We start from the raw sequence: 26,377 nt of genomic DNA, 5'->3' as shown, positions 1-26,377 counted from the left end.
TAGCTAACTTTTAAATTTTTTCGTAGAGACAGGATCTCTCTATGTTGCCTAGGCTGGTCTCGAACTCCTGGGCTCAAGCGATTCTTGTGCTTTGGCCTCCCAAAGTGCTGGGATTATAGGTGTGAGCCACCTTGCCCGGCCTCCCTGCAATCTCACACTTTATTGCTAGATTACTTATAATACCTAATATAATGTAAATGCTATATAAATAGTTGTCATACTGTATTAAGAAATAATGACAAGAAACCAGGCATGGTGGCTCACACCTGTCATCCCGCACTTTGGGAGACTGGGGCAGGAGGATCACTTGAGTCCAGGAGTTTGAGACCAGCCTGGGCAACATAAAGAAACCATGTCTCTACAAAAAATTTTAAAAATTAACCAGGTGTGATGGTATGTGCTTACAGGGCTAGCTACTCTGGAGGCTGAGGTGGGAGGATTGCTTGAGTCAAGGAAGTCAAAGCTGCAGTGAGCTGTGATCGCATCACTGCACTCCAGCCTGGGTGACAGAGCCAGACTCTGTCTCAAAAAGAAAAGAAAAAAAAAAAAAAGAAAGAAAAAAGAAATAACAAGAAAAATTAAGTCTGTACAATTTTGTCCAAGTATTTTTGATACTCAGTTGGTAATACCCACAGATGCAGAACCCACAGATGCAGAGGGCTGATGGTATATGTTTTAGCAACTGATACTCAAGTTAAAAACCTACAAACATTGACAGAATTTGATGGTCCCATTTTGTTGCCGTCCCTCCAGTGATTTCAAAGGCCAAAAGACAATTTTTTGGGTATTCTTCTTTTGAACTGCTCATGTCAACACTCACATCTATTAGTGTTAATTCAGAACTGGCTTTATACAACTCCCAGAGTAATATCTCTATCAGGAAGAGTTCTCAATAGATGCCAACACTGCTGGGTCAAAGGTCATAGGAAACAGAAGATTTATATAATCCCAAAGTATTACCCCAGAAACCACTTACAAAGAGAATAATGTACTTTTATAGCCTGGGGGCTACCATACCACCTCAAGTGATCCAACTGAGCCTGACTAGCAGTGGACATTCTGGCATTATGTATCGCCTAAAGTGACATTTTATGAAGTACATAGCTTTACCCATGAGATGTTCTTGTCAGAAATGTTTAACCTGAATCTAATCAGGTCCCAGATCTAACTTCCCATTTACAGGAAATACATGGGATATAGGAGCAAGTTAGATACACCATGAGGAAACAGAAAAATCCAGTGTGGGACAACTAGAGACAACTGATGCTCACTTTTCAAAATGTTAGTCATAAAAAATAAATACAACAAGACAAGAAACAGGAGTGGGAAGTAGTTCCAGATTGAGAGACTTTTAAAACAGACATAACCGGCCGGGCACGGTGGCTCAAGCCTGTAATCCCAGCACTTTGGGAGGCCGAGACGGGCGGATCACAAGGTCAGGAGATCGAGACCAGCCTGGCTAATACAGTGAAACCCCGTCTCTACTAAAAAATACAAAAAACTAGCCGGGTGAGGTGGCAGGCGCCTGTAGTCCCAGCTACTTGGGAGGCTGAGGCAGGAGAATGGCGTAGACCCGGGAGGCGGAGCTTGCAGTGAGCTGAGATGCGGCCACTGCACTCCAGCCTGGGCGACAGAGCGAGACTCCGTCTCAAAAAAAAAAATAAATAAATAAATAAATAAATAAAACAGACATAACCAAAAGGGGACTTTGGCTGGGTTCTGATCAAAAACAAGAACCATCAAAGGGAAAATTTGAAAATGGACTAGATGACATCTCTAGTCCATTTCTGCCTTTGGCAAAGCCACAATTACTTTTGCACCAACCTAATAGATGATGTCATTTCATTACGTATAATGATGGTATTACGATTATGGAAAAGGATGTTTTTATTCTCAAATGCCACTGTTATGAGGTGACAAATGTCATGATAATTGCAACTTACTGTCAAATTGTGCACCCAAAAAAGTGCATATGTGGGTATGTCTAGACACACATATATATAAACAGAAAGAGAAAAGAGAGATGAGACCATTGTGGCAAAAGTTATCAGTGGGTCTAGGTGAAAGATAAATAGGTAGACATTGTGCTTCTAACTTTTCTGTAGGTTTGAAATTTTCCAAAATAAAGTTGTAAGAAAAAAAATACTGGCTTCATTGAGGAAGACAAATTCAATTCACTCCTCAGCAAGGACCTAAACCCTTTAGCGTTTCAACATTGGCAGGTTATAGCCAAATTCAACTGGGTCACTGGACTTCTAATTTGGGGGACTGAAGGTAGGCAAGAAATAAAAGCATGGATAAGGCAGAGGCAAGGAACCGAAACTCACAAGATGTAAGTTAATACAAGGTAGAATCAAGATACTAAACTAAATTAAGAAGTGTCATGTCATCCCAGGAGCAAGACTAAGACTATAGGCAGAATTAAGAGCTTCCTATAAGTCCAGAAACATGGCTGGAGTAGGATATAACCTCAGATATACACAGCCAAGTAGTCCCTCGGCAACGGTTTGTCATGATTGCTCTTCAAAAGGAATGCAGAAACCAGTGAGATCCCAGAGAGAGAGGTAAAAATGGCTAAATGGAGGGTAGCTTGATCCCAGGGGGGAAGGAAAATGAATTAGAATTTATCAGTAGTCTTCCTTGCGGGTGCAAACATAAAGGACAGTAAAATGGCTTTAGTTAGAATAAGAGAGAGTCTAGCTAGATAGATAAAAGGTTGAATGAGGGTGGCTAGACTCTGCCTCTGAACAGTCTCAGGAAGAGATAATTACACATCGCCAGCTGTCTCAGTATTTACCCTTGAAGACAGGAGACTGTACCCAGATGAGTTTGGGCCTCCTCTAGTTCTAGAATTCCCCAACTATTAAAGGGTAAATAAGAGATGGCTACTGACCAATCAGCTAAATTGAAAGCTCAGAACCCATGCTATTATCTGGGGCAAGATAAGTAGGGGGAAATAAAAAAAAAAGGCACAAAGTCAAAGGGAGATTTGCCTTACCTAGGCTGATCAAACAGCTGTGTTGTGGGCTCCCAGATGATCTCTCCCACCTCCTTCACCAAGCAGGAGAATATAAATAGCACTCAGTTTACCTGTGGCTAGCCACAAGCAGACATCTGGTCACATGACTGGGCAAGCTGGGAGTAACCATCAAGTAGACATGAACACTCAGAGGGGAGGTTTGCTCTCTCGCTACAGCTCACTAGGTTGGACTCTGTCAGGACCCTCTGCTCCTAACCCTGACTGATTCATTTTGCTCTGGGCTATGGGGAGGAAGCTGGGGGGCACTCATAAGGAACAATTATTGAAGTTCCTCAGGGCCAGGAAGGTCACAGTAACAGAATTTGCTCTGCCTTCAGGATCAAAGACCCTAGTAGGGTTATTCTTCTCAACCCCCGCATCCTTGAAAATTTGTGTGAACCATCTCAACCCACTTGCAGAAATTATTCTCTGATCATCTCCAACTCTGTAGTCAAGCTCTATCTACTTCATGCCCCCAGCTTCAAAAAAGGGAGATTACCTTAGAGACCACAACATCCCATCTAGTGATTCCTTACCTGGGCCCTGATATTTTGGAACAAACCTCAAATCAGTGGCAAATTCCCATGCTGAGCTCTAGCTGTGAAAGAACCCCAGAGTGCATTGGGCAACATTCCAGGGCAGACCCTGCTTTGAAGCCCTGGTCTTGCTAGTTGTTCAGATTTCCTAAGGGAAGCCCAAAGGTTATGTAGTGCCTCCAGGGTAAACCTAGTCTGAAAAGCAAGATTAGATGGCCCTTCCAGAAAGAGTGTTGAAGATATCACACTGGAAAGATTCCTCCTACCCTCAATATATGCTGATGGCTTCATATCAGAAGGGTGCTTATGAGGTCGCCTCTCCTGTGCTTCCAGAGGCAGAGGAGTGGGTGGCAACACCACCGGAAGGTAAGTTATACCCTCTTCCCCTGTATACGATGGGTTTTGGATCTGTTCTGAGATCAGGAATGCTTAACAGTAATGTCACCTTCTTTTATAACTCAAGTAAAAAGGCTTATCCTCATGAAGCAAAAACAAAATTGATCCAGGGAAACACTGGGACATTGATTACCAATAAGTCCTAACCAAACCTCTAAGAATTAGAAGGTCCAGGCTCAGTTATCATAGTCCTCTCTGAGCAGACAGCATTGCCACTTGCACAGCAGCTCCAACACAGACCTCTAAGCTTCAGACAACCCAACAGGAATTTGGGTGCAGCCCCTTCTCATCCTCCTGCATCTTGCCCTGATTCTGGTTGTCAACTACCGGGCACTTACGTTAGGGGAGGGAAAGAGCCTGAGGAATCAGAGAACGGTGGGGGCAAGGTGTATAACTTCATCACTGCCTAAGGACAAACAATCTAAGTATATAAGCTGCAGTAACAATATAGTAAGTGCTCATGGATCTATTTCATACAACTAGCTGGGCCCCTGAAAAAAAATCCTTTGATGACAACTTAACCATGGTCAGGATTTATTAAGTCTAAGGTAGCTACAGGTAGGCATTTCAGATAAAGGATGCATTCTAAAACTAAAGATTTTCAGGAAAATGTTTTCTCTATGTTAAGAATTCGAGTGGGACATATTCATTCACTTACCCCCAACTCTGGCAGCTGGGGGAAAACATCAGTAAGCAAAAATGACAAGAATAATTCAAGGGCCTTCAAGGAGCACAAACAGATGCATAACATGTGGTTTGGTGTGAGAGGAAAGGGGCCCGCACACAAGCGGCAGTGTCTGAACCTCTAGCTCTGTCTGCTTAGCAATGATTACCAGATCCACCCCTCCTTGGGCCCTGTGGTTAATGAAAGGTTTTCACTGACTAAAAATGAGCCATCTCTTTGTGCATGAAGTTGTAACTCCTGATCTACTTGATACAATGTGCTGCACTGAACCATGCAACCTGCTTACTCACAAGGCAATGGGTACAACCAATCGACTGGTACATAGCAGAGGAAAGCTGTCTGGCCTAGGCCTATACCTGGCATCACTTTGTAAACCAAACCCACTCCTTTTTCCCTCAGATCTCAACTATATAAATGAGGTAATAGTCCCCCATGGCTCTGGCACAGCAGGGCCTTCCGGTTTCATGTATTTTAAGAAATGAAGGCTGGGTGCGGTGGCTCACTCCTGTAATCTCAGCACTCTGGGAGGGCAAGGTGGGTGGATCACAAGGTCAGGAGATCAAGACCATCCTGGCCAACATGGTGAAACCTCATCTCTACTAAAATACACAAAAAATTAGCCGGGCGTGGTGGCACACACCTGTAGTCTCAGCTACTCGAGAGGCTGAGGCAGGGGAATTGCTTGAACCCGGGAGGCGAAGTTGCAGTGAGCCAAGATTGCGCCACTGCACTCCAGCCTGGTGACAGAGCAAGACTCCGTCTCAAAAAAAAAAAAAAAAGGAAGAGAGTTGAGGGCAGAGCACAGTGACAGTGTTTCTTAGCGTAAGGAAGCAGTTTCTCTAGAAGGTTCCTGGCCATTCTGAATATGCTCAGTGTGCTTCAGCAGACAGCTGCAACCCTGCTGACTCCATTGCTGGGTCAACACTGACTCCACTGCTGGGTCAACACTGACTCCACTGCTGGGTCAATGGGGGGCATGGACTGGGCTGGGACACACAGCAGCGGGCACCCAATCAGCTCTCAGAATCTGATGCCAACCTGGTCCAGCCAGAGTAGTAAGGACCAGCTATGGTTTCCTAAGAAGTGGCCTACTATAATGGTCAATACCTGAGCCTACATACTGCCTCCGCCCCATGTGCTATGTGAACTCAGATAGATCACTTAACTTCTCTGAGTGTCAGTTGTTCCATCTGTTAAATGGGGAGAGTAAGATATGTTATCAGGATGTAGAAGAAAATTTCCATTCCAGAGAACTCCTAGTGCAGTCAAATTAGTCTCACATATATCCATGTGTTAAGTATCTTATTTGGAAATAACTTCAAATTTATAGATGCAAGAGTAAGAATAGTACATAGAACACCCATATAATCTTTACACAGATTTGCCTATTGTAACAGCTGCCCCATTTGCTTTACTGTCTGCTTTCTTCACATGTACTTTTTCTTACACATGCTCAAACACACCCACATGTCCACATGCGAGACACACACTCATATTCAGACTCACACGCACACACACGCACTTTCCTTCACTGGGTTTTTGTGTGGTGTTCTATTTGAAAAGAACAGGGAACTACTGGAGGAGGGGAGGATCAAGATGAAGAGGAAGCGAAGGAGGCATGGCTATTTCGTGATGGTTCCACCGCTCTGTTCCTTTTTCTTTGTCTACTATGCAAAGAGCAAGCACTCAGGTGTTCCTGCTTTAGAGATGAGCTATTATTGGCTGGGCGTGGTGGCTCACGACTGTAATCCCAGCACTTTGGGAGGCCGAGGCGGGCGGATCACCTGAGGTCAGGAGTTCGAGACCAGCCTGGCTAACATGGTGAAACTCCGTCTCTACTAAAAATACAAAAATTAGCCAGGCGTGGTGGCATGTGCCTGTAATCTCAGCTACTCGGGAGGCTGAGGCAGGAGAATTGCTTGAAACTGGGAGGCAGAGGTTGCAGTGAGCCGAGATTGTGCCATTGCACTCCAGCCTGGGCGGCAAGAGCAAAACTCCATCTCAAAAAAAGATGAGCTATTACACACACAGGTACCAGAAAAAGTGCTTGGTATATATGATTATTAGTTACTATATATATATATATATATATATATATTTTTTTTTTTTTTTTTTTTGAGGCGGAGTCTTCACTTTGTCGCCCAGGCTGGAGTGCAGTGGCACCATCTCGGCTCACTGCAAGCTCCGCCTCCCGGGTTCGCGCCATTCTCCTGCCTCAGCCTCCCGAGTAGCTGGGACTACAGACGCCCGCAAACGCGCCCGGCTAATTTTTTGTATTTTAGTAGAGACGGGGTTTCACCATGTTAGCCAGGATGGTCTCGATCTCCAGACCTCGTGATCCGCCCGCCTCAGCCTCCCAAAGTGCAGGGATTACAGGCGTGAGCCACCGCGCCCGGCTAGTTACTATATTTTTTAAAACAACAAACCCCACAAAAAACAACAAAGCATTTACATGAACCATGGAAACAACTTTATCATACAGAAGCATTTTTGTAATATTTGTTGTAATGGGATTTTACCTTGTGAAGTTGGGAAATAACTAGGAAAGAAAGGTTTCAGCTGGGTACGATGGCTCATGCCTATAATCCCAGCACTTTGGGAGGCTGAGGCAGGCAGATCACCTGAGGTCAGGAGTTTGAAACCAGCCTGGCCAACATGGTGAAACCCTGTCTCTACTAAAAACACGAAAATTAGCCAGGTGTGGTGGTGTGTGCCTGTAATCCCAGCTACTTGGGAGGCTGAGGCAGAAGAATCGCTTGAACACAGGAGGCGGAAGTTGCAGTGAGCTGAGACTGTGCCACTGAACTCAGCCTGAGCAACAAAAGCAAACTCTGTCTACAAAAAAAAAAAAAAAAAAAAAAAAAAAGGCTGGGCACGGTGGCTCACGCCTATAATCCCAGCACTTTGGGAGGCCCAGGCGGGTGGATCACGAGGTCAAGATCAAGACCATCCTGGCCAACATGGTGAAACCTCACTTCTACTAAGAAATACAAAAATTAGCTGGGCATGGTGGCATGTGCCTGTAGTCCCAGCTACTCAGTAGGCTGAGGCAGGAGAATCGCTTGAACCCAGAAGGCGAAGGTTGCAGTGAGACAAGATCACGCCACTGTACTCCAGCCTGGCAACAGAGCGAGACTTGGTCTCAAAAAAAAAAAAAAAAGATTTCACACAAGCATATGGTTATTAGAATATTAAAGACTTCCTGGCCAGGCGCAGTGGCTCGTGTCTGTAATCCCAGCACTTTGGGAGGCTGAGATGGGCAGATCACAGGGTCAGGAGTTTGAGACCAGCCTGGCCAGTAATGGTGAAACCCTGTCTCTACTAAAAATACAAAAAAATTAGCCGGGCATGGTGGCGGGTGCCTGTAATCCCAGCTACTCAGGAGGCTGAGGCAGGAGAAATTCTCTTTTTTTTTTTTTTTTTTTTTTTTGAGACGGAGTCTCGCTGTGTCTCCCAGGCTGGAGTGCAGTGGCGTGATCTCGGCTCACTGCAAGCTCCGCCTCCCGGGTTCACGCCATTCTCCCGCCTCAGCCTCCCAAGTAGCTGAGACTACAGGCGCCCGCCACCACGCCCGGCTAGTTTTTTTTGTATTTTTAGTAGAGACGGGGTTTCACCATGTTAGCCAGGATAGTCTCGATCTCCTGACCGCGTGATCCACCCGCCTCGGCCTCCCAAAGTGCTGGGATTACAGGCTTGAGCCACCGCGCCCGGCCGCAGGAGAAATTCTTGAACCTGGGAGGTGGAGGTTGCAGTGATCCAAGATTGCACCGCTGCACTCTGGTCTGGGCAACAGAGTGAGACTCCGTCTCAAAAAAAAAAAAAGATTTCTAGGCCAAGTGCAATGGCTCACGCCTGTAATCCCAGCACTTTGGGAGGCTGAGGAAGGAGGATCACTTGAGCCCAGGAGTTTGAGACTAGCCTGGGCAACATAGTGAGACCCCATCTCTATTTAAAAAAAAAAAAAAAGAGAGAGAGAGAATTCTATACAGAGTCTGCTTTGGAGGTAAGAGCAGCCTGTAATCCACTTGGGAGGGTTAGATAACCTCTAAGAAGTCAATTCTCCACGATACGTAGTCCCTAGATGAAGCTTTCTCCCAGAGTTCAAGGCCTTCCTATTTCTCTTACTGGGCACATGCCTGTCGCAGAAGAGCACTATCATACATTACAATGACTCCACTTTCAGTTAACCTAAAGCTAGGAGAGGGAGATATGCTCAGACAGATCCTGCGCCCCCCAGGCTTCTTTCCCACTAGAAGTAGGGGGATGGTTACACCAGGGGTCCCCTAGAGAGAGAACTAAGCTATTATCACGGCACAATGCCACTTGCAATTACCCTGCCCCTGCCATAGGAACACATCACCCACATGTATTCCCGGGTGCTTTTCTGGATTTCACATAATCACACATAAGAAAGAAACCTTTTCCTGTAAGATCCATCTTTGCATGTCTCCCTAACATGGCCTTGCCCCAAGCTCAGTAAACATGACCACCCCACAGAGGCAGAAAAACTTGGTTTGCCTCCTATGTCCTATCTGTCCCTCGTTAGCTACTCATTCTCATGGAAATGGTATATCTCAAACCAGCTGGAAACACTCAAAAACTGCCACCATATCACACATGTAATAATGTATTAATAGTAACCATCATCTTCCAGCTACCCACACCAAGTGAGTATTTATGGTGTGGATAGTCACCTTGGGGTGCTAAAGGAAGAAACAGACTTCTTTGCAGCCCAGTTTCCAATTCTTTTTTTTTTTTTTTTTTCCTGAGACAGTCTCGCTATGTCACCCAGGCTGGAGGGCAGTGGCGCAGTCTTGGCTCCCTGCAACCTTCGCCTCCGGACTCAAGTGATTCTCCTACCTTAGCCTCCCGAGTAGCTGGGACTAGAGGCAGGTGTCAACATGCCCTGCTAATTTTTGTAGTTTTAGTGGACATGGGGTTTCACCATGTTGGCCAGGCTAGTCTCAAACTCCTGACCTCAAGTGATCTGCCTGCCTCGGCCTCTCAAACTGCTGGGATTACAGGTGTGAGCCACCACACCCAGCCCCAATTCTCTTTTGCTAGCTTAACAAATGAATCTTTGCTCCTGGAATACAGATATATAAACAGAGGAGAAATAAATGCTGGAGGTGTGCTGGGCAGGTAGCAGTGGATGCCAGCCTGAGACAAAATTCACAACGGACTTTTTCTGCATATGTGGGAAATGCCCTTTGCCTAATTAAGCAAAAGGGGTTTATTAGTCATTTGGTCTCAGACAAGTACTTCCTTTCCGGGCCTCAGTTTCCTTATCTGCAAAAACAATGAAATGCCACCTGCACCTGCAGGACTGTTGTGAAGATGCATGAAAAACAGTTGAGAGTTCCCATCAGAAGCACCACAGACCTAAACAAATGGAACATATTGTCAAAACTAATGAAGGCCAGGAACGGTGGCTCAAGCCTGTAATCCCAGCACTTTGAGAGGGTGAGGCGGTTGGATCACCTGAGGTCAGGAGTTCAAGACCAGTCTGGCCAACATGATGAAACCTTGTTTCTATTACAAATATAAAAATTAGCTGCTCGGGAAGCTGAGGCAGGAGAAGCACTTGAACTTGGGAGGTGGAGGTTGCAGTCAGCAGAGATTGCACCACTGCACTCCAGCCTGGGTAACAGAGTGAAACTCTGTCTCAAAACAAACAAACAAAAAACCTAATGCTATCTATATCCTCCATTTCAATGAAAAATACAGGTGATTTTTTGGGCCTTTTAGAGCTGAGATTCAGAGACTCTTTTTTTCTATAGAAGCAACTGTTTTTGTCTACCTCTCTGAACACAGAACTACCCCAGATTCCAATAAGAAAGAGTCCAGCTGCTGCCCTCAGCATTAAGATGTGCACACCCCCCATGGACGTGGTTCATATAGCCCTCCTCTCCCCAGTTTCTAAATCCAGACTATGCCATATTGTGAAAGCCCTCTGGCTGCATCCCCTCTATCATGCCAAATGCTATCCACTTCCACCCCAACCCCACCCCTGGCTTATGTCATATCTGATGGGCAGGAGTTAAGAAGACAATCCCCAAACAGGGGCTGTGTGGCAAGTTTTCCACCAGCCTGCCGCTGTGGGGCAGGGAGCGCACGTGTTATCAGGAGTGGTTTTTCCAAAGCCACGTGGGCGACCAGACATGCACAGAGCACAGCAAACTCTTTTTTTTTTTTCTGTTTTTTTTGAGACGGAGTCTCGCTCTGTCCCCCAGGCTGGAGTGCAGTGGCGCCATCTCGGCGCACTGCAAGCTCCGCCTCCTGGGTTCACGCCATTCTCCTGCCTCAGCCTCCTGAGTAGCTGGCACTACAGGCGCCCGCCACCACACCCGGCTAATTTTTTGTATTTTTAGTAGAGACGGGGTTTCACCATGTTAGCCAGGATAGTCTTGATCTCCTGACCTCGTGATCCGCCCGCCTCGGCCTCCCAAAGTGCTGGGATTACAGGCGTGAGACATCGCACCCGGCCAAGCACAGCAAACTCTTAAAGGGAAGGGAGTGTGGAGTAGAGAGGAGAAGGAGGGGAGGGAAGAGAGGGTAAGATAATCTGCCTATGCTCCCAATCACATTTTCACTCTGTTCAAACTTACACCCAGCTGGGCAGGTTAAAAAAGCCATTTTCGGCCGGGTGCAGTGGCTCACACCTGTAATCCCAGCACTTTGGGAGGCCGAGGGGGTTGGATCACCTGAGGTTGGGAGTTCGAGACCAGCCTGACCAACATGAAGAAACCCCATCTCTACTAAAAATACAAAAATGGCTGGGCGTAGTGGTGCATGCCTGTAATCCCAAGCTACTTGGGAGGCTGAGGCAGGAGACTCGCTTGAACCTGGGAGGTGGAGGTTGCGGTGAGCCGAGATGGCACCATCGTTCTCCAGCCTGGGCAACAAAAGTAAAATTCTGTCTCAAAAAAAAGAAAAAAAAGAAAAGAAAAAAAGTCATTTTCACTAAGCCACCAGACACATGGTTGGCAACCTTCAAGGCAGGGAACAGAGACTCTGTGGACAACAGTGTTAAGTGTCCAGGGCCTGTGAAGTGATAACAAGCATCTCTTTCTTGCACTTCCCTATCTGGTGGTTGGTGGGAGGAGAAACAGCAGTGCCTGCTATCACAGGATGGTGGCTGGCTTGAGAGGAGGCACTTCCAGCCTGATCACACCTCTGAAGCCATCACAGGGCCAAGAGATAATTCTCCTCCTTGGCCTAGAAAAGCCACTGATCCAGATTTTGTTTTCTTCCATCTCCTTGCTACACAGAACACTACTAGGAAGTTGGCACAAATCTACCTGGAGTGAAAAGACAGCTAGCATTCATCTTGGTCTCCTTGGCCTCTCACCATATCCACTTCAAAGCCTAAAGCCAGGCAGTCTGGCTTTTTAACAAAATCATAACAAAATCCTACACATTGGCTGTTTCCATGGATCGACCTGGTAACTGCCCAAGCTCACCCTCTAGCTGTAAGTGTGTTGGGAAAAGAACCTACAGGCCTAGCAATGACATCTATGGAAATGCCACGTCTTTGCCACCAGCTGGGCTTCAAGCCCAATGACCAGGATGAATAGGCGACCAGTGATTTAAGGAAAGAAAGAATACTAACACTTCGGGGGGTTTTGCCTTGTAAGTAGCTGAAGAGAGGTATTACAGAGGGGGAACAGTATGTGGGGACCAGAAGTGGGAAAGACCATTCTGAGTGAGCCTGGGGGAGGTGTGGCTTACTCTCCCCACTCTGCTGCCTCCCCACAACTCAATCCAACAAGTATTTATTGAGCATGACACTCCCCATCTGCCCTGGCCCTCCCTCTGCAAAAACACTCAAATCTGTTCAAGCTGCAGGGTGAGTTCCATTGCACTTGAACTTGAAACATGAGGTGCCTACTCTTAAAAAGGCAGGCACACAATTTCCAGTATAGGGCAGAAGGGACTCAAGAGGTTTGAGAAAAATAAGGAATATAGCTGACTAGACAAGGCGAAACAATGTCACTTTTGAAAGGGAAAGGAAAGGAGAGAGTAAAAACTTAATTTAACCTTAGGGAGAATAATATATTGACAATTTTTTTTAAAGCCTTCTCAAAACATCCCAGTAGTTTTCTCTAATTAACCTCACCAAACACTAAGTATTTCTTCATTCTTTGCCTCTTCCAGCTTGAATTTATATTTTATTCACTTATGGATGTGTTAGCAATCTGCTTTTAGAGTTGCACATTAATCCTTCCTTTGACCTTTGAGGATGTAATATCTTGGTGCTCTCCTGCATGTCTTCATTTAGGATCAGATGATAAGGGACTCAAGTGGCAGAGCTGGGGGTGAACTAGGCTGCCCCTAACAAACATGGGTTCCCTGGAAAAGTCATCCTTCGTTTACAGGATAGGGAGCTCAGAGTCAGAGAGGAGGCACCCTGTGGATGGCTTGAGCCCAGGAGACTATGGTGAGCTATGATGGCATTACTGGATTCCAACCTGGGTGACAGAGCTAGACCCCATCTCTCAAAAAAAAAAAAAAAAGAGAGAGAGAGACAAAGGCTGGGGGCGGTGGCTCACACCTGTAATCCCAGCACTTTGGGAGGCCAAGGCAGGGGGATCACTTGAGGTCAGGAGTTCAAGACCAGCCTGGCCAACATGGTAAAACCCCATCTCTACTAAGAATACAGCAATTAGCTGGGCATGGTGGCTCACATCTGTAGTCCCAGCTACTTGGGAGGGTAAGGCAGGAGAATTGGTTGAACCCAGAGACATGGAGGTTTCAGTGAGCTGAGATCACGCCACTGCACTCCAGCTTGAGATATAGAATGAGACTCTGCCTCAAAAAAAGAGAGAGAAGAGGCACCCCAAACCTACAGCTTTGTTCTGTCAAATACCATCCATCCTCTAAGAAGCCACATTCAGGCAGTCTCTGAGAGAAAACTCCTTAACCCTTGATCACAGGCCAGCTGCTTCAGAGCAACCAAAACCCTCCGAGTATTCCCAGGCCTCCCCTAGCCTCCACCCCTTTTACTAGGGAGCTGGGAGCTCAAACTGCTAATGTACGCAGAGCTGAGCTAAAGGCACTCCATCCCTCCTCCACTCCCCCAGCAACTCTCGAGGGCTCCTGAGCAAATCCACAAACCTGTATGCCTGAGCAGGGCAGGGTAAATGTCTGCACATGGCCTGGACTTCAGTTCCAGGTCCCTCAGGGCCTGGATTTGAACTTTTTCTATTATGAAATACTTCGATAGCATTCTTTTAAGTTCATTAAAGCCATCCTTGATTAGCTGTAGTGCTCCCACACAGTAAGGGTCGATCAAGGCGTATGTGGGCCTAAGGTGAAGCATTTAAATGACTGCAAAGCTCGGCATTCAGCTTTGTAGTGCCCCTGAGGGGAAAGCACAGTGCCAGGCAGAGTTTTCCAAACCAGGAGGTTTGGTGGGGACCATGAGCTGAGCCTGAACACTAGCAGCCAGCTGTTACGAGAACCTCCTACCATCCAGATGTTGCCAACAACAACGGCCCCTTCATGAGCTCCACAAACTGGAGAAAACTGGGGCACAGATAACTTAGAAATTTCAAATATCATCCACAACTCTTCCCTTTCTGAGATCAGGATTTGTTTTTGACCTAATAATGTGAGTAGATTTGGCTAATGTTTGGTTAATTCATATCCTGCTAACCAAATAATGGAGCCCTCTATGAAGACTGAACCTAGACAAAGGGGGAAACTGACCAGATTTCCCACCCATCCTTTCTTTGCTTCCACTCTTCCCTGTTCCCACTTCTGTGACAAAGAAGGGTAACATGCATCTCAAAGGATGGCAGAGCTTACTAACCCAAGAAGAGACTATTCATTCTCACTAACTCACTCTCTGGTGAGCATCTACCTTTGCTCTGAACTGGGAGTGACACATAAGGTTTTCCTTTCCATTGCTTTAAAAGGGCTCCAGGGCCAGGTGTGGTGGCTCACGCCTGTAATCCCAGCACTTTGGGAGGCCAAGGCGGGTGGATCACCTGAGTCAGATGTTGGAGACCAGCCTGGCCAACATGGTGAAATCCCCCGCCCCGTCTCTAATAAAAATACAAAAAAAATAGCTGGACATGGTGGTGCACACCTGTAATCCCAGCTTTTTGGGAAGCTGAGGCAGGAGAAATGCTTGAATCTGGAGGTGGAGGTTGCAGTAAGCCAAGATCATGCCATTGCACTCCAGCCTGGGTGACAGAGTAAGAGTCTGTCTCCAAAAAATAAATAAATAAGCTAGGCACGGTGGCTCACGCCTGTAATCCCAGCACTTTGGGAGGCCGAGGCAGGTGGATCACAAGGTCAGGAGTCTGAGACCAGCCTGGCCAATATGGTGAAACCCCATCTCTACTAAAAATACAAAAATTAGCCGGGTGTGGTGGTAGGCGCCTGTAGTCCCAGCTACTTGAAAGGCTGAAACAGGAGAACGGCTTGAACCTGGGAGGCAGAGGTTGCAGTGAGCCGAGATCGTGCCATTGCACTTCATCCTGGGTGACACAGTGAGACTCTGTCTCAAAAAAAATAATAAAAATAAAAATAAATAAATTAATTAATTAAATAAAAGGGCTCCAAACTGCCTGTGGAGTAAGGGTAAGCCCAGGCAGGTCTAGTCAGAACACTTCAGCTAGAGTCAAACGTGATAGTGTCAGTAAGAACTCCATAACCAGACCTGCCCCTCAGAACATGCCACACCCTAAAGTCTGAATCCTTTAGCAGGAAGGCTCTATGTGAGTCATTTAAGAATCTGGAGGAAGATGCTCTAACAGTTCTTCCAAGATCAAGGAATAGTGTGGCCCTGATGCCCATCACACCATTCAAACTAAACTGAATTCAGCAGAAAATACAGGCATAGTGTTCTCTTGGCTATTGAAGCCCACCAACCATTGTGGTAACACCTAAATTAGCACCATCACTATGAAAGGTTTGCATTACTGCCTCCAACTTTCTAAAGATCTATATGTCTAGAACGTGAGAGAACAATGTCCTCTTGCCATCACAGCCCACTGTTGTTCTCACCCCTCTGACACTGGTTTAAGATCTCTTAGTTCCATGTTATATAAGTGAGACCTTCTCGTACTATATAATCCTTTGCTATCCAAAATACTGAAGAACACATGGACTCACACTCCTTTGGGTACCAAAGAGATAAAGCAGTTAAGCAGCTAGCCCCCAGTTTCAAGGATGTCATCACTGGTGATAACATTTAAGAGTCAGATGCTTCAGCAGTGCATTTTGCTGACCATGTATGTGCCTGGTGCTGGCAAAGCTGTCAAAAGCAACAGTTAGCAGTGTTGGGCTAGGAAGTGTCTGGTGTTTTAATGCTTCCCAAACAGAAGCTGCCTCAATCACAGGTTTTAGAAGGGCAATTGTAGCTCTTAAAGGGTTTTAACTGCACCCCCAGGCCTCATTATAGCAAGATGATGCCTTGGCATGGAAGGTTGGAACTCTCTTCTAATCTCCAGCCTGTTTCTGGCACCAGTAGCCATGTGGACTAGTTTGCTGTGGGCTTTCTCTTAGGGACTCTAATATGCAACCTCCTTTTTATGGTTCCAGACCTATCTAAACACCCATCCCCCAAGAAATAAGTTTTCAAAGCATTGCAAAGAAAGGCGTTTAACAATTTAATAATATAAGCACTGCAGCCTTGTATTCACGAAACAGCCATCCTGGGGAACCTAATCGACATTTGATATAAACTACCCTTCTTATGTCCCCGTGGGGAAGCCAATATTTTAGGGCAACCATGACTACTGCCAGCTCTCCTTAATCTGTTCAGAAAAATAAAAGGTAATGAAAAAAATTCAAAACAGGAGATAAGCCTAAAGTAATTTCCATCTGATTGTGAAATGTGTTCACTGCAGTTGTGGGCTGTCAGGTTGGGGCAAATTTGCCTAACAGTTAAGGTTTTATGTCAATTCAAATTAGCTTATGTCCACCCAACATATCACCTGACAATGATGGGGGTGGAGAAGCTGGATTCACACATGACCATGTTCTACAAAGATTGAGAACTGACTGGAAGCAGGTGACCCTCTTTTCTTTTGCCTTAAAATATGAGTGGGACTACAGGCTTGTTCATTTTCTTAACCGCCTTAGAATTTTCTGAGGTTTATATTACACAAGTTTGAAACTGATCTTTATATAGGAAAAACAGGTATACTGTTTGAGACAAGAGTTGGCAAACTTTTCTGTAAAGTGACATATAGTAAATATTTTAGGCTTTGTGGGCCCTACAGTCTTTATCACAACTCTTCACCGACAGCACAAAAGCAGCCCTAGACAATATTTAAATGAAGCAGTGTAGCTGGTTCCAATAAAACTTTATTTACAAAAACAGGTCCAGGGCCAGATATGGCCTGTAGATCATAACTGCCAATCCCTGGTTAAAGAAGGTTCTGGTGGTCAGAGGAGGTTCCAAGGCAGCATTTAGCTTCCCTGGCACCCAGCTGGTCCCAGTGGGGCTGGTCCACTGAAGAAATAATTTGCAAAGCTAGATTAACACTATCTTCATCCTAGGAACATACAGACATACTAAACAAGATAGGCAGGACTAGAACCCAGAACAATTCACCTCCTAGTCCTATTTTGTCCTTCATCATGGTCCTGGAAGAGCATAAAAGTTAGCAGCCTCTAAGTGACATAAGACACAAAAGAGAATTTAATTTAAGGGAGAATTGCAGTAAGAAATTTATCTTAGGTTTCTATTACCCACTAGTGGCTCTTAGCTTTTCTAGAGCTGACTTTCATTTTTCTCTCCACTCTCTTCAGCCTTCCTCACTCCTAGCCCAGGCTCATAAAAATGAAGCCATTCCTCATTTCACAAAGACAAACCTTATGGATGAATGGCTGCAGAAGGCAAATCCTGCTTTTTACACCATAACCCTTTTCACAAGGTCTAATATGTCTTGTCAAGAACACAGCAGGATGTGTGGTGGGGAGATAACTGCACAGCCCTGAGCGTTACATCACTTTGAGATGGGCAAGAGAAACAGGGACGACACTTAATTGTTCCTGAAGCCCAAACCCAGCTCTGAAACAGCTGGGTTTCAGAGCTCTATTTAGAAAGCTCATTTTAAAAGATGAGAGAATAAAAATGCAAGAGGAGGCCCTGAAATTCTGAAACCTGTAGTACTGGTTTCAGATCAATCTGGGTTTGCTCTTTGAAGCCTGAAAAGGCAATGGGCTCTGGCCAACAGTGCTCTCACGTTGGCGAGCAGAGGGAATAATAATATAAGCAGCAGTAAACACTTTTATAAATTTCTCATGTGCCAGGCACGTTTTAAGCACTTTCTATCTATTAACTCATTTAATTCTTATGATATAGATATTGTTATCCACAGATGAGGAAACTAAGACACAGAAAGAACTTCCTCAAAGTCACACAACTAGTAAATGGCAGAACCTGGATTTAAAACCCAGGCATTCCAGCTCCCAGTGCCATTCTCTTAAAGGTTTATGACTACAAGGGGTTTCCTTTTATCCCATATACTCTACTGTCCTAGAGAAAACCACCTCTGGTGCTTTCCAAGGCCAAGGAATAGAAATAATGTGAACACATACGTGGGCTTAAGTTAACATGTAAAAGCCCTGATGTGCCTCCAAAACAGAGGCCAGGTACATTCCCCTAATGCCTGGCCACAAAGAAGGCCACATGCTCTGGCTACTCTCTCCTCCTCCTATTTTTTCCCCTCTCCTGCCATACCGAAAATCTACAAATAATCCCCCCCACTACCAACTAGGCAAATGCCTTATTAAAGCTTCTGGGATATTAATAAGTGGATACATTATTGATCAGCCCAATCTATAAGCAAGAGTCCACCCAACTTACTCTAAATCACCTGACAAGTTATGCAGAGCTCTAGCTTCCTACATTTCTACCAGTATCCCAGGGCCTCTGGCTCTATAAAAGGAGCAGACCATGTAATGAACCCAGACATCCAAACCTACATTCTTCTCCCTTCCACAGCATCCACCAGCAATTGTCCTTTTAATATTAGTTCTATAGTAGACACAAAATAACTGATCTTAAAATATGATTGCTAATCAGTTTCCAGCTGCTATACAGGTAGGCTTTCTGTTATTTTCCACTAAAAGTGACTAAGGTTCTGGTTCTTGTTCTACCAACTTCCCGGGGTTTCAAGGAAGCCCAAACAAAACCAACAGGTTTGTAGTCGTGTGGTTTGCTTTATAACTCATGATAGGCATGAGTTAGTCTGGGCATTGCCTTACTCTGCACCACCAGATTCTAAACATACTTTTACTACTTGGTCACCATCTTGCTACCGGATTTGACCAAGTTTCTGCATCCCAAGATGTGATGCTAACATATACAGTGAAAAGTCCAGAAAGACTTGGGGGCTTTCTACCTGAGATCCTCTTAATCCCATTCCTACCTAGCAAGGAGTAGCCCTGTAGTAGCTACTACTCTGTAATAGCCCCGCAGAAGCAGGAAGATGTGCAGTAACTAGGCTTAGTAATCATCAGAAGCTCAAGAGACTCTGGTTTAGAGAGTGTCATTAACCGTTTAGATGGCAGGGATCATGACTTTTGTACATTTGGTAGAGGCTCCGGCTTTGGAAGTGTGCAATGATCTTTTCACATCTGGTGTGAATCAAATACAAGCCTCACTTTCAACTTATTGCCAACCTCCTCATGCAAGTAGGTTCCTTTTCCCATTCCTAAGTACTTGCATTTGTGGGATCCGTCACAGATTGGAGTATGAAAGCAAGGTTAAGTTTGCTTCTCCCTAGTTTCCCCACAGCCACCACATCAAGCTGTTATTAAGAACCCATTTCAGTGCTGTTCAGAAAGTGGGGTACTTGCCACCGTGCACTTGACTGTAGCCCTCACCCCACTGCCACGTTGGCTGCAATGCCCAGGACAAAACAGCCTTGGTGGGTAGGGGGATGAAGGGAGTAGAAAGGCAGGGGGCAAAACTGCCCAGGTCTCTCCCCGCTAGACACACACACACACACACACACACACACACACACACACACGCTCGCACACAAACGATGGTTGGAATGAGACAGCCATATTAAGCAGGTCAACAATCTGGGAACATACAACTTCTGGGACACAGGGAGAAGAATGTAGGGAGCGTGGCATTTGCACCACGGTAAAAGCCGTTAAACTAACTTATTCCAAAGGGCTGAGAAGAAATCAGCTCCAGGAGGTGGCATAAAGGGAAGCGCACGTGAAGTGGTGGAGAATGGAACTCCAGCGCAGTAGAGAGGGATGCTGGGGCCAAACTCAAGCTGGAGAAGTAACACATGGCTGCACGGGGCTCTGCTCCATGCCCCTCCCCCTCCCCGTGCAGGCGTCCAGCGCCCACCGACTCCTGCTCCCAGCGCCAGCCCTCCGCACGGGGCGCCCCCACCGCCCGCCACTCCTCCTCACGCCTCGCTCCCACCCCCTGCATCTTCCACTCACCCCACACGACACCTCTGCCCACTTTTCGGTTACGCCCCCAAAGCCAGCCTCCATCTGCCAGGTCCCTCCCCTCACCTCCGGGACCCGACTCCCCGCACACTCCGTCCCAGCGGTGCTCCCCACGTTTCAAGGCTCCTCGCTCTCGCTCCCTCCGCCCTCATAGACTCTGAACGCCCCCTTTCTCTTCCCTCGCCCCCATCCACTTTCCCCTCACACCTCTCCCCGTCCCCTTCCCCCGGTCACGCGCCCCCCCTCCCCCAACGGCTCCTCCCACGGCACCCGCTCCAGGCCCGGCTCACCTGCACGGCCACCCCCGTCCCGGCGCTGGTGCGGCTGCTGCAGCTGGAAGGGGATCGTGGCCCTGAGCGGCTGCAGTCCAGCCCGGGGGGAGCCGGCGGGGGCTGGGGGAGAGCAGCCCCGTCGGAGCCCCCCCGACCCTCCGCGCCCCGGCCCCCAGGCACCTCCGCCTCTGCCGCCCGCTGCGGCCCCTGCCATGGCCCGCCCGGCTGCCTGCCTCAGCCCCACAGCGAGCCCCACACAGCCCCCCAACCCCCGCTGCCGCTGCTTATCTGCTCTACGGGGCGGGGACCGGCCCCCTCATCCTAGAGCTGTCATTGGACTGCGAAAACCCAGACCTTCCACCCCAGCCAATCCACGGCTTAGCCTTCCCTTTCCGAGGACGATTGGTCGATGTGCCTAGCGATCCAAGCCAAGACCCCACCCTCACACCGCCCCCTTCGGCTTTCCAACATCCCAGGAGCTGCTGATTGGCCTGTACAGAAGAGGGCTGGTTCTCCAACGCCACCAATGAGAAGACGCGGAATAGGGGAGCGTCACACCCAGTCCCAGGTAGTATGCAAATACAATGTCACGTGACTTCAGGCTGAGCTGGAGAGTGGGGGGGGGCGGCGCTGGGTGTAGGTTGGAATCAAACACTAGTGAAATAATTTTTGGGGGCGGGAGTAGGGAGCAGTGTCAAACTTTAAACAGTTGAGTCCCTGAATCACCCAGAAAGCGATACCTTCAAAAAGTATTACATTTAATTTAACCTAAAAAACATTAGTTTTAAATCCTTATAGGATCTCAGTGCTACTTACAACCTCCAAACTAAGAGCCTACAAATTAATGCAAGGTTTGCATATTATTTGCATGTGATTTGCATTATATTTGTGCATTTAATGGCGACCTTGCCTCATGTGACACTCACATCTGTCTTTCTCCACATTTCCAAGTCCCTACTTGGTGTTGATCCAACCTTAAAAAAACAATTGCTAGCCTGTAAATTAAATTGAGACTCTGAAAAGAAGCAGGGAATTTCCCTTCAGAGTCGTCCACTCCAAGGCTAGCTCAGCAGAGTGAAAGGAACAAAGCGACTAAAAAACTCGCCCAAGTTTGCACCGTGACTCCGTTAACAAATCCTGGTCTTCCCAGATCAATGCTCTCTGACCTACAAGTCAAAATGAGAGTGGAAGGTCCCCAAAGAGAATGCACGCAGTTGTGAAAAGCACATGCTGCAATATATATAAAGGGATTTGGGAAAGAAAATAACATTTAAGATACTATTAAAAAGCATTATGCTTCAAAAGAAAAAAAAATTACTCTTGGTATTTGTTAATCATTTTGTTCTACATATGGAAAAAGCAAAAGTCAATCAACCCTGGATTGTCTGTGATTAGGGACCATCCAAATAATTGAATAATTCCCTCCAGATTTATATTTAGCTGTGAATTCTATTTTTGATCTTGCTACAGATTTTTCTTTCTATTTCTGTTTTTGCCCAGTTTAATGTTAAAAAGAAGATATTCCCTGAAGCCATACTAACTAATCAGAGAAAAAGAGGTAATCTGGGAGCCTGCTGTGAGGCAAGGCGAGGTCATTCTGGGATTAAATATTGAAAGTAGATAATACCCAAAGTGGAAATTCAAGAGTGGGTTGAATATTAAAAGTAGCCTACATACACTGAATGAATTAAGGCAATGGAACATCCTGAAGAAAGGTTTTCTTTGCAAAGAGTGTACTTTTGCAGTTTTGAAGGATTTACCTCAAGATCTGACATTTGAACTGTTTTATTGATTGAAGAATTGCTGTACTACTTTTCCATGAAGAGGACAACCTAATCAAAGACAGTAATAAACAAAAATTGATGAACTGATTAAAAACTCAGTCTTTATAAGCTTAATTAACTCAGTTGAAAAAAGATATCTTGCATTTATATTGTTCCTCAATTTCAAGTAGTTCAAAGTCTTCATATACTTTTTAAAAATCCTCATGACAATCTGGAAAAGGAAAAACGTGGATTCTTACCATGGTGCAAGTAGTGAAACAGAAGTCCAAAGAAGTGAGTCCTTTTGATTTCTAGCTCAAATCTCTAACACATCAATCATATGGAACCACCCTGCCTCACATCTTCATTAATAAAATCAGTAATGCTAGCAACGAATATTCATTGAATTCCTCTCTCCATGCTAGGTACATGTTAAGTACCATGCATACCTTATCTTATTTAATGCTCAAGATCACACTTGTGAAATAGGTATTATTTCCTCTTCACTGAAACTTCAGGGAGAAGTACAGTAACATGCCCAAGGTTACCCAGGTAGCCTGATTCCAGAGCTGAGTTCCTGATCTCTATGAGTGTAAAATTTTCTTAAGAACACAGGATTGGCCGGGCGCGGTGGCTCAAGCCTGTAATCCCAGCACTTTGGGAGGCCGAGATGGGTGGATCACGAGGTCAGGAGATCGAGATCATCCTGGTTAACACGGTGAAACCCCATCTCTACTAAAAAATACAAAAAAAAACTAGCCGGGCGAGGTGGCAGGCGCCTGTAGTCCCAGCTACTCGGGAGGCTGAGGCAGGAGAATGGCGCGAACCCGGGAGGCGGAACTTGCAGTGAGCTGAGATCTGGCCACTGCACTCCGGCCTGGGCGACAGAGCGAGACTCCGTCTCAAAAAAAAAAAAAAAAGAACACAGGATTACTGTTTATATCTTACATAAAGAGTCTCCAAAGATGCAAATCTGATTAAGATGCTACAATTAACATCTGTCTAGTGTTTTATAGCTTTCACATACATTATCTCATTTAATTATCACAATAGGCATGTAAGGCAGAAAATGCAGATATTATTGTCCTCATTCTTCGGGAGGTTAAGTTCTACAGAGGCTAGGTGACTTGCCCAAGATCATCTTAGTAAATGGCAGACCTAGGACTTACATCCTTGGTCTTTTGACTCCAGATTCAATGCTTTCCCAACCAACACTCAACTTCTAGACCATTGGTCCTGCCTGAGAGGCAAAAGGTAGACTAGTTGGTCTTTTGAAAGCTTTTCTTGTCTGACAACTTATACTATGTTAGGACCCCTTAACATGTAAATTCTCAGTCTTAGGAGATGATGAGTGGTATTTATTAGCTGAGCCAGACAATGTGTGTTTAGAAGTAAAGCCCTAGGATGAGGATCTTGAAACACTTTGGGTAAGTGGCTTCCTCTCTCTGTGCCAGAATCACCCCTGCTCCATCAACCTCACAGACTTGTTCTAAAAATAAGGTGACACATTATTGTACAGATGCTTTCTTCCCTCAGAGAGAGGAGTAATATGCATGGTTCCATGGATACTGTGTTTAAACTTTATTCCAAAGCCAAGGTACCAGAAATTAAGAACCTGGACAGTAGAAAAAGAGCCAGTGGAGGTGGTAAAGCTGAAGAAATGGATCTTCTGAGTCCAGAAAGTCATGGTCTTTCTTGATAAGTTGCTGGCAAGACACTAAAGTTGATCTTAGCTGGAGGAGTGACAAGGGAGGCATGCATAGAAGAATTTGGTCCTCTCCTTACTAGGTATCATGCTCAACCAGCTGTCTCTTATTCTCTTCTCTATCACTAATAGCTTCTCCTGGCATGGGCATGATGGGAGGATAAGGACTACCTCTGAAGATGAACCCCTGTCTGCTTCCTCCAATGAAAGAAGCCTTGGCTTTGGGGAGGCTGTGTGCTGCTAAGGGGAGATGCCTTGCATTCATTACAAAGCATCTAACTTGCAACAAAACTTTGCTACTGCCCTTACTGTCATCCTTATCAACATCATTGCCATTAATTAATTAGCTCATCACAAGTTTATTGAAATGACCATTATGTACCAGACACTGAGCTAGGCACTAAGCTCTGAATGACAATAATGTTCAGAGACATTGTCCCTGTGCTGAAGTTCACAAGCCAGCAGGCCGTGAAGCCTGTATGCAGAAGTGGCCCTGGGCTAGATGCTAGTTCATTTGGGATACATGACCTGGTTCCTGCTTTCAGAGACTTTGGGTCAGAGGATCACACTTAAAAACATCAAAAGTAGAGGATTGGCCGGGCGTTGTGGCTCACGCCTGTAATCCCAGCGCTTTGGGAGGCTGAGGCGGGTGGGTCACCATGTAAGGAGTTCAAGACCAGCCTGGCCAAGATGGTGAAACCCCGTCTCTACTAAAAATACAAAAAATCAGCCGGGCATGGTGGCAGGCACCTTTAATCCCAGCTACTAGGGAGGCTGAGGCAGAGAATTGCTTGAACCCAGGAGGCGGAGGCTGCAGTGAGCCAATCGCACTACTGTGCTCCAGCCTGGGCAACAGAGCAAGACTCTGTCTAACAACAACAACAACAAAAAGTAGAGGATTAAAGATACTAAGTGCATCAGTAATTTTTTTTAATCTGTAGGAGACTTATTTGCTTTATGGGTTTCCAACAGCAAATGCTTAGGCCCATGACTGCAGCATGCTCTTGGGATGTCCACAGCTAAATGTCAGAAATAAATGAGGACTCAAGGAATTGGCATTATTTTTCCTACAGGTGTAAGTCAGAGATATAGCCATTCCCCAAGCAGTCCCTATGAGGTTTCAAGTCTTAAAAGTTGCAAGAGTCTAAGATACTACCAAAGGCAAAAGGCTGTGGGGACTTTTGGCAGATCAGAGGATCAGCAGGGAAGCCTTACCCTGCTGGCTACTGAATCGAGAGGAACTTTCCACTCCTGAAGGACCTCGCTGGGCCTACATCCAGGGCACCTTGAATTCCACCCTGTGCCTCCATTTATGCCACAATAACCAACAAGAATGGGAGTTTCAAATCACTATTTTTACCCTTCAAAATATGATACCCAGTAGCAATTATTCAGCAGACTAGAGAAGTCTTGGTATTCCTTGGTACCTGGAAGACAGTCTTTGAACTTCCTAGTAAATTCTAAGTGCTTACGTCTTTGCTCCCCCCTCCAAGTTCCAAAATAATAAAACAGAAAATAAGATGACGCAGATACACTGTGTCTCTTTCCGACCTACCTCCTTTACTCAGCCTCTGTCTGAAATGTCAGGACTGGCTCCTCCGGGAACAAGATCCTGAGGAAATGGGGTCAGAACTGAAGGAGCAAAGCAGCCTGAGAGGGATTGGGAAGGAGGGTTGAGGGAATGAATGAGGTTATGGGAACAGAGTAGGGAGGGGGGTCCTAGCCCTCAGCATCTCTTCCCACTCTGGTGCCTCCCTCTCCCTGCATCCCTTCCCTCTTACTCTCAGGGTAGCCAGATGGCCTGGATTTTGACCTTCAGTACTCTTCTCTGACTCATTTTGTCCCTTGCTGTGGCCCACCACATGCTGTCTTCTTTCTTAGTTCTCTCACTTGTTCCTTCTTCATTCAGACTGGCTGACATTCACCCCTTCAGTCTCCTTTTGCTCTCAGTAGGCATCTACTTTCCTTGCTAAATGGCAACCCTTTTAAAATGAAGATTCTCAGCTGGGTGTGGTGGCTCATGCCTGTAACCCCAGCACTTTGGGAGGCTGAGGCGGGCAGATCACTTGAGGCCAGGAGTTCAAGACCGGCCTAGCCAATATGGTGAAACCCCGTCTCTTCTAAAATACAAAAATTAGCTGACCATGGTGGCGTGCGCCTGTAGTCCCAGCTACTTGGGAGGCTGAGGTAGAAGAATCCCTTGAACCTGGAAGACGGAGGCTGCAGTGAGCCGAGACTGTGCCACTGCACTCCAGCCTGGGTGACAGAATGAGACTCTGTCTCAAAAATAAATTAAATAAATAAACAAATAAATAAATAAATAAAATGAAGATTCTCATCCTTGACAATAAATGATATGGTGTAAGTTTTCAAACAGGTAAAGGGTAAATGTAGGATTAGAGACATTAAAACTCTAGAATAGGCCAGGTGCGGTGGCTCACGCCTGTAATCCTAGCACTTTGGGAGGCCAAGGCAGGTGGATTACAAGGTCAGGAGATTGAGACCATCCTAGCTAACACGGTGAAACCCCTCTCTACTAAAAATACAAAAAAAATTAGCC

General features: G+C 46.0%; 1 protein-coding gene across 13 annotated transcripts in view; it reads right to left on the bottom strand.

Moving 5' to 3' along the window:
- FAM117A (family with sequence similarity 117 member A) overlaps positions 1 to 26,377 on the bottom strand; it is an 81,937-nt gene that overhangs the window by 34,401 nt on the left and 21,159 nt on the right. For 4 of the 13 annotated variants that reach the window (XM_015119331.3, XM_028836385.2, XM_028836386.2 and 1 more), the window contains exon 1: positions 20,368 to 20,787. The exons of 2 other annotated variants lie outside the window; for them this stretch is intronic. In XM_015119331.3, coding sequence (XP_014974817.1) covers positions 20,368 to 20,563 — 196 coding nt within the window. In that variant the 5' untranslated portion in view covers positions 20,564 to 20,787. Of the gene's footprint in view, positions 1 to 2,998; positions 3,203 to 20,367; positions 20,798 to 22,109; positions 22,182 to 25,372; positions 25,468 to 26,377 lie in introns of those variants that run through there. 7 more of the 13 variants (XM_077971241.1, XM_001094993.5, XM_077971243.1 and 4 more) reach the window with 7 other exon arrangements.

The sequence above is a fragment of the Macaca mulatta genome, chromosome 16 (assembly GCF_049350105.2).
Source record: "Macaca mulatta isolate MMU2019108-1 chromosome 16, T2T-MMU8v2.0, whole genome shotgun sequence".
Taxonomy (NCBI): domain Eukaryota; kingdom Metazoa; phylum Chordata; class Mammalia; order Primates; family Cercopithecidae; genus Macaca; species Macaca mulatta.
Note: the sequence above shows the minus strand (reverse complement) of the source record. Positions and strands in the feature narration are given on the sequence as shown.